Here is an 8,223-nt window from a genome sequence, read left to right on the forward strand (position 1 = left end):
GGCGGCGTTGCCCCAACCCCCCAATCGGCCCTACCCTGAGCATGACTGGGGGTGGCATCGCAACCTCCCAATCCTCCCTGCTCTGTGCATGACAGGGCAGTGCCCCAACTCCCCAATTGGCCCTGCTCTGAGCCCGACCAGGGGCTGCACCTAGGGATTGGGCCTGCCCTCTGCCACCCGGGAGCAGGCCTAAGCCAGCAGGGCATTATATCCCAAGGGGTCCTAGACTGCGAGAGGGCACAGGCCAGGCTGAGGGACTCCTCCCTTCCCCCTGAGTGCACAAATTTTTGTGCACCGGGCCTCTAGTCTATAATAATAAAAGGGTAATATGCTAATTAGACCGGACATCCTTCCCAACGAAGTCGGGGCCAGAGGAAAGCAAGCCCGGGTCCTGGGTGCCAGAGAGAAGCCTGTGCTGGCAGCTGGGGGAAAGAAGGCCTACTCTTACACAAATTTTGTGCATTGGACTTCTAGTTAAGTTTAATAAATACAGATCACACACAAGATGCAAGGGAATACATATTAATGATAGTTCCTATTCTTGAGCTTACATTTTAGTAAGAAATTTCTGTAATTGGAAAAATGAGGATAGTTTAACTTTCCCTCTGTTTTTTTCTTTATCATTTTTTCTTTAATCACTTTTTCTCCTTTGAGGATGATTTATATTTCAAGTTTGCTTTCAGATTTCAGTGAAGCACTGCACATGGGATTTTAGCTGAGCAACAAAGAAATGAAGTGACTTCTTGATCCTGTTTTCTGGTGTGGGGACAAGCACTCCATCTTGATATGTTTTCCTTATCCTGTTTCTCAGAGATTTTGATTCTTTGGATGAACAAAATGTGGAGAAGAATAACCAACTGGCCTTTGATATTGCTGAAAAGGAACTGGGCATTTCTCCCATCATGACAGGCAAAGAGATGGCCTCGGTGGGGGAGCCTGACAAGCTGTCAATGGTGATGTACCTGACCCAGTTCTACGAGATGTTCAAGGACTCACTCCCCTCCAGTGGTAAGGACTGAGGGCTCTGGTGTGGGAGTCCTTCGTGTTCTCTGTTGTTGCCTCGCTTTCTTTCTTTCCCTGTATCCTACATGAGCACCCACAAAAGCAAACTTGTACTTACTCTGTTTTTACTGGCCAGCTATCAGGGTAAGTCCCTGGGATTTTGCTCCATTCTCAAGCACTCATTCTTACCCAAATCTTTCTCACTATATCTATAAATATATAAAAACTAGGGGCCTGTTGCATGAAAGTCGTGCACTGGGTGAGGAGGGCGGGGGGAGTGTCCCTCAGCCCAGCCTGCCCCCTCTCACCTGCTGGGAGCCGGTGACCCTCATTTCCCCCCATCACTGGTTCTGCCCCCAGCCCAGGCCTGGGCAGGGGACCCCCATCTCCCTCTGATCGCTTACCCCCCCGCCCAAGCCTGACGCCTCTGACCCAGGCTCCAGGCCTGGGCAAGGGGACCATCATATCCCCCCAATACCCAGCTCCGCCCCCACACCCAGGCCTAACGCCTCTGGCCGAGGCATCCGCCCAGGCAGCGGGGACCCACAGCTGCAGTGGCCCCACGGTCGTGGGCTCCGCTTTAGGCCCAGGCAAGGGACCCCTAGCTCCCGGGACTGCCAGCTTCAATCGTGTCCAGCTCCCATCGCTGGCTCCACCCCTACTTCCTGCTATCACTGGCCAGGGCGGCAAAGGTGCCTGATTCTCCCCTGGGTTTCTGATCACTGTCAGTGGCAGGGGGCTTCTTCCTGCTTTCCCTTTGGCCTCCCTGCATTGTGCCTACATATGCAAATTAACTGCCATCTTTGTTGTCAGTTAACTGCCATCTGAGTTGGCAGTTAATTTGCATATAGCTCTGATTAGCCAATGAAAAGGGTAGCGTCGTATGCCAATTACTATTTTTCTCTTTTATTAGTGTAGATCATTCCTATCCGGAATTTTTTTCTTGACTTATTTTTTCATACTCTTTCTTTCTGATCCAGCCTTTAAAAAATATACATACACTTTTTTAAAAAATTGTTTTCAGAGAGGAAGAGAGACGGAGAGATAGATAGAAACATCAGTGATGAGAAAGAATTATCTATCGGCTGCCTCCTGCATGCCCCCCACTGGGGATCGAGCCCGAAACCCAGAATCAAACTGTGACCTCGATTCATAGGTCAGCACTCAACCACTGAGCCACACTGGCCTGGCTGAACCACCTTTTTTTAAAAAAAGTGGACTACTTCCTCAGTTGCCTAAACTTTGTACACTTTGCAACCTGGCTTCTACCATTATTCCTCTGCTAGATTGTTCTCCTTGTTCATGAAGAATTGCCAAATCCATGTTTTTTCACTTCTCATCTCTTATGCCCTTGGCTTTTTGCATTGTTCAGCACTGTGGAATGACAACTTTTTTTCTGAAACTCTCTTTTCCTTGGCTTCTGTGATCCTGCACTGGACCTGCCTCATTCTCTTCTTTTGGTAACTGTTCTTTCTCTGGCTTCTCTTCTACATTTTAGTGTTTTCCAAAAATCTTCCTTTTCCCTCAGCCCAATATCTCAGTCTGTCAGCATGCTACAAAAAATATTTCTGTTGTCATCTCTTGGAATAGCATGATTAAGAGTGTTGACCTGGGTTTATATCCCAGTACTAACACCTGTTAAACCTTAGGCTACTCAGTTTTCCTGTGCCTCAGTTTCCCCATCTGTAAAATGGGGCTTTTTCTATATATAGATTGTGATATGCTAAGAAGAACGTTTGCAAAACGGAAGCAATAAATGTTAACAATATATTATTAGTTTCAATTATTTTAAAAATTACTGTTATTACTAATAAAACATTGGAGTCCACAGTTTGTGACTCACCAGTGTCTTCCAGCCCATATACTCTCATAGATGTTTATAGCTTTTTCCGATTAGATACACAGTCTTTACAACAGAAGTCCACAACTCTAACATCAGTGTACACATTCATGGAGAGCCACCTCAGTGTGCAGCCAAGTGCATGGGGTATGCATACACCAGACCAGTGACCCTGAGCTGCCTGTCCTCCCTCCTTTTTTCTCTGCCCTAAAATTTTATCACAAAGGTGAGGTTTCAGCACTCTACTGTAATTCGTATCACGGGTCAATTCCAACTTTTGAAAAGCAAAAGTGGAGGTTTTTGTGACTGGCGTGGTTGGGGAAAGAACTGGTATTGTTTATGTTGATGGAAAAAACAAAGCTCAGTCTGTAAACCTAAGAATGCATTTTCTTTGTGAAATTTCCTGCTAAGTTCCTCATACTTTTGTCCAAGCAAATGAATCTTTAGAGCAGTGGTTCTCAACCTTCCTAATGCCGCGACCCTTTAATACAGTTCCTCATGTTGTGGTGATCCCCAACCATAAAATTATTTTCGTTGCTACTGCATAACTGTAATTTTGCTACTGTTATGAATCATAATGTAAATATCTGATATGCAGGATGTATTTTCATTGTTACAAATTGAACATAATTAAAGCATAGTGATTAATCACAAAAACAATATGTAATTATATGTGTGTTTTCCGATGGTCTTAGGCAACCCCTGTGAAAGGGTCGTTCGACTCCCAAAGGGGTCGCGACCCACAAGTTGAGAACTGCTGCTTTAGAGCTTTTGGAGGTTCTGGGAGCCACCTGCAGGCAAGGTAGTTCTGGTCAGTACTTTGAGGCCCCCTCTAATGCTATCGTCGAACATTGCTTTCTTTTCACAGATGCCTTGGACCTGAATGCTGAGGAGAAAGCAGTCCTGATAGCCAGCACCAAATCTCCCATCTCCTTCCTAAGCAAACTTGGGCAGACCATCTCTCGGAAGCGTTCTCCCAAGGTAAGTGGAAAAGATTGTTGTTTTTTACCAGCTGCAAACCCAATGGCAAGATATAGTGACTAGAATAATGCAGTTTGGCTACTCTCTTGGTATAGGATAAGAAGGAAAAGGACTTGGATGGTGCTGGAAAGAGGAGAAAGACCAGTCAATCAGAAGAGGTGAGAATTATATGGGATTTGTTAGAATGATTATACTCAATTGCCCTTTTTGTCTTAAAACCTTAATTTTCAAATTGGTGTTACTAGGTCTTTTTATATTCACCCTTTATGAGAATTTTTGTGAGCAGATGCTTTGTCTGTGGGCTTTTGCCTTTGTTTAATTTTTTGGAGAGCGTCCAAGGGAACACACACACATGTGCACCAGAGCTTGCCTGTCTCTTTGGAATCACACATCTGGCAAAGGGCATTGGCTTTCCTGGGGTGTGATAATGCCAGTAAAAGTCTGAGTACCTCTTTGAACTCCATCTTGAGATTAGAACTTTGAAGAGAGCTGTTAAGCTCAACCTAAAGCAGAAATACCAGCCATCATGCTATGTCCTAGCTGTACTTTTCCTTTGAGGGAAGGGCATTTGGGGGCTTCACTAACAGAGGCTGGTTCTTGGGTGTCGATATTGATCAGGAGGAAGTGCCCCGGGTGTGCAGAGGAAGATCCACATTAGTGAGCACTCTGCCTGACAGGAGGACTGATGTCACACTCAGCAACCAGAACAAAGTGAAGTACATGGCAACCCAGCTGCTCGCCAAGTTTGAAGAGAATGCACCTCCACAGTCCACTGGCATAAGGAGACAGGTAAACCCATCTCACGCCTTGCTCATCCACACTTGATCTGACTACATAGGAATGAGGTAGCTTTTCAGCTGAATGAGATGGGATATGTTACAGACCCAAGGACTCATGGGCTCAAGACTGGTGTTTGAGTCTCCCCATGTCTGACTGTGGCAGAAGAGAACATTTCAGAAGCTCCTCATGCTTTCAGTACTGCTTCATCCTCACCATTCAGGTCTGAGGTATCTGTGACAAAATTCAGCAGAGGGATTTTTAAATTTATATCTATATACCTATTCATATGTATATGTTCACATTTAAATTATAAAAAACATACATGCTTATTAAGGAAAATGCTTAAAGGTATGATAAAGGGTAATTAAAATATCTCTAATTCTGTTAATATTTTGTTATAGTTCTTTCTGATCTTTTTTTCTTTAGTGCATTCTTATTTTCATAGTTGAGGTCATTCTTTATATATATTTTTTTTATTGATTTTTCACTGAGCGGAAGGAGAGGGATAGAGAGTTAGAAACATCAATGAGAGAGGAACATTGATCAGCTGCCTCCTGAATACCTCCCACTGGGGATGTGCCCGCAACCAAGCTACATGCCCTTGGCCGGAATCGAACCTGGGACCTTTCAGTCCGCAGGCCGACACTCTATCCACTGAGCCAAACCGGTTAGGGCTGAGGTCATTCTTAACATACACTTTTCCATTCTGCTTTTTTTCATGTAACTTTGGTCATATTCCCACATCATTTCAAACTCTTTACAAGCTCCTTTAATGTGTGCCATGCTTCTCTTAACTCTCCTCTAGTGCTAGATGTTCAGTCGTTTCTCTTCAACAAACATTGTTATAAACTGCTTTTGTGTGTTGCAGATGACTTTACTAGGTTCTCCTTGAACTAGGTTGAGAATATGAACTTTTTTTTTTTTGAGAATATGAACATTTTAAAGATTCTTCATGGATACTGACTTGCATTCCTCTAAGTCATGCCTGAGAGTGCTGGACAGGAGCCTTGTCTCTCCTCCCGCTTATCTAAAAGTCACTAAGACTTCTTGCAAGAGGAGATGCTGGGTTTTTGAAATTTACACGGAAAGTTTCTTGTAAAACTTCCTGGTGATTTGAGAGAGCCCATCCTCTGCATCCTTTCCCTCTTTCTTCATCTTCTCCACATGCATTAATGTTCCTGTGGACAGACTAGGATGGGCACCGACATACTGACTGTGCTTGGAGTCTGGCCTTAATCAACTTCTCACATCTAGTCATTGGTTATGGCTCACAGAGAAGATGATGATATTCATTCCCTGTTGGCTCTGGCAGCCCAGGTCCCACCCACCTTGGGAAGCCTAGAATTATTCTCCATTAGAGGAAGTTTGCCTCTAAGAGATAGTTGCTTCCTCATTTTGAGTGAAAGATTGGTTTTCCAAATCAGAATTAGTAGTTTAGGCTCATAACACTGAGTTGGGGAAAAGGATAATGATAATTACAGCTTCTGGTTTTCTTTTTTTTTTTTTCTTTTTTACATTTGTTTTTGGTTTGGGAAGCAGGGTATTTGCTTCCTTTATAAGCAAAGCTTTCTAAGAATTCTGTGTCTTCACCACCATCCCAGTATATAGATGTATGTCTATCCTCCACAAGTATCTTTTTTCTGTCTTCTACTTTAATATATTTTATTTTGTTTTGTCTCCATGTCCTGTCCCCCACCCATACTTGGCCTGTGTGTCACAGCCAACACAAGAGCGTGGGGTCAGCCAGCCGTCCTGCTGCCTACCTGAGCAGGGTCTCCCTGCTCCCACCCCACAGTGGAAACAGGTAAAGGAACTGCTCAAAACCCAGAATGGGTGCTGCATCCCCAGGCCTTTCCACCCTGTTCCTTCTTCTGAGGCAGCCAAGGTAGAGGCCTGCACTCTAGAATCCCAGCTCAAGCATAGGACATCTCTGTGCCCATTTGAGTAATGACTCTAGTAAAAGTATAATAAACAATACTGTTTGTATTGCATGATTTATTTAACTCCTTACGATTTGAGAAACCAGTTAGCAGGGTGGGTTATGAATTTTATGAAACTAGCTGAAGCTATGTGGTTAATTGTTCAGGTACCCTAACCTTTGGGGTTTTGCTATTACAGCGTTTATTCCAAGTTGACTTCTTGTTCATATGTGTGCTTATGACCATGTTAATAGGAAAATGTTATCCAAGAAATCATCTTGAACTATAATTTTTATTTGGTTCAGAACCTAGACAAAGATTCTTGTTATAAAGCTGCTTTTGTGTGTTGTAGATGACTTTCCTAGGCTCTCCTTGAAGTAGGTCGAGAAAAATGGGCATTTTCTTGGTGTTTTGTATACATTTAAAATACTCTTTTTAGAAATTTTCACTAAAGTAGTTAGTTGTAGGATCTCCTAGAAAGCTGCTTCTCATAAGCAGTACAGAATAGGACAGAAAGAGGAGGAATGGCACTGGTTGATAATAGGAAACATCAAAGGAACTGGAGGCCTCTACTGTACCTCCTCCACATCACAGCTGACAAGTTTTTGCTCCAGTGAGTGCACTGGACTTGTCTTGTGGGTTGGTATCATTTAAGACTAAGATTCTGAGAGGTCAAAGGAATAGACCTTCAATTCCTTCTTATGTTATAGAGTGACAGCTATTGCTGGGAAGCACTGACAAGTGACTGGGTGGGTAATGTTTTTTTCTAACCTTTCTTTTAATAATATGCTGCATTAAAAGCAAGCTCATGAGGCTGAGATGGAAGCTTGGGAACAATGTCCAAACTCATGAATTCAAGCTGCGTCTTTCCCTCTGCTTGGGGGAGATTTGTGCAGGAGTGCTCTTTAGAAATTTACTGCTATTTTCTTTCCTCACCCTTTACTTAAAGTCTAAGTGGAAGGTATAATAAAAAGGTAATCTTCAGTTGAGGATCTGCAGAAGGGGAACATGAACTCTAACCTAGACTTCCTGAACTACAGATTCTCACAGTACTCACAAAGGCAGCAGAGAGGGAAAGCGGAGAGGAAAGGAGGGTAACTTAAATACATGCAGAGGGGTGAATAAATGACTCAATAGCATGTGTTTGGGTCACTGTGGGTGAGCTTGCGAGGAAGTCTCAGGGGCAAGATGTGTGACCCGAGGAGCCTGGCCCAGCTGAGGCCTCTGTCCTGGTGAAGACTGGCACATCAGCTCACTGCCTGGTGCAGCTATCCTGAGGGATATCAGGAGCTTAGTGTTTATGGGCTTTCTTGTGTTTTTCATGTTTGTGAAGGATCTGGCCCCTCTAGCCTCATGCACAGTGCTACGTGGAGACGAACAGCTAGCTTGTCACCTGGGTAAATAGATGGTCAAAATTAGTGAAGTAGAATACTGCTGAGCCGGGCAGGCAGCAGACTAGAGCCATTAAATTCAAACATGGATTCTGTGCAGTGGGTCCCAGAGATGACAGTTAGAACACCTGGGTGAAAAAGTGAGAAACTATGAGCAATGAAAATCCTGTGAGATCCTGTGTGCTTCATGTTATATAGAGTTGGGAATTGTAAATTTACTTGGCTGTGAAAGAACTATAATTCACAGTTCTTACATCCATGTGAAATGTATTGTATTCACATATAATTTTTTTCTCAACACTAAAGCAGG

At 43.7% G+C, this 8,223-nt stretch overlaps 1 protein-coding gene across 1 annotated transcript in view; it reads left to right on the plus strand.

Annotated features, from left to right (window-relative positions):
* The window catches only part of MICAL3 (microtubule associated monooxygenase, calponin and LIM domain containing 3), a 266,794-nt gene that overhangs the window by 120,099 nt on the left and 138,472 nt on the right, over nucleotides 1–8,223 (plus strand). Inside the window, 4 exon segments of the mRNA XM_006752758.2 lie at nucleotides 812–1,008; nucleotides 3,711–3,823; nucleotides 3,919–3,981; nucleotides 4,442–4,612. Coding sequence (XP_006752821.1) covers nucleotides 812–1,008; nucleotides 3,711–3,823; nucleotides 3,919–3,981; nucleotides 4,442–4,612 — 544 coding nt within the window.

Source organism: Myotis davidii, unplaced genomic scaffold (genome assembly GCF_000327345.1).
Source record: "Myotis davidii unplaced genomic scaffold, ASM32734v1 scaffold830, whole genome shotgun sequence".
NCBI classification, from domain to species: domain Eukaryota; kingdom Metazoa; phylum Chordata; class Mammalia; order Chiroptera; family Vespertilionidae; genus Myotis; species Myotis davidii.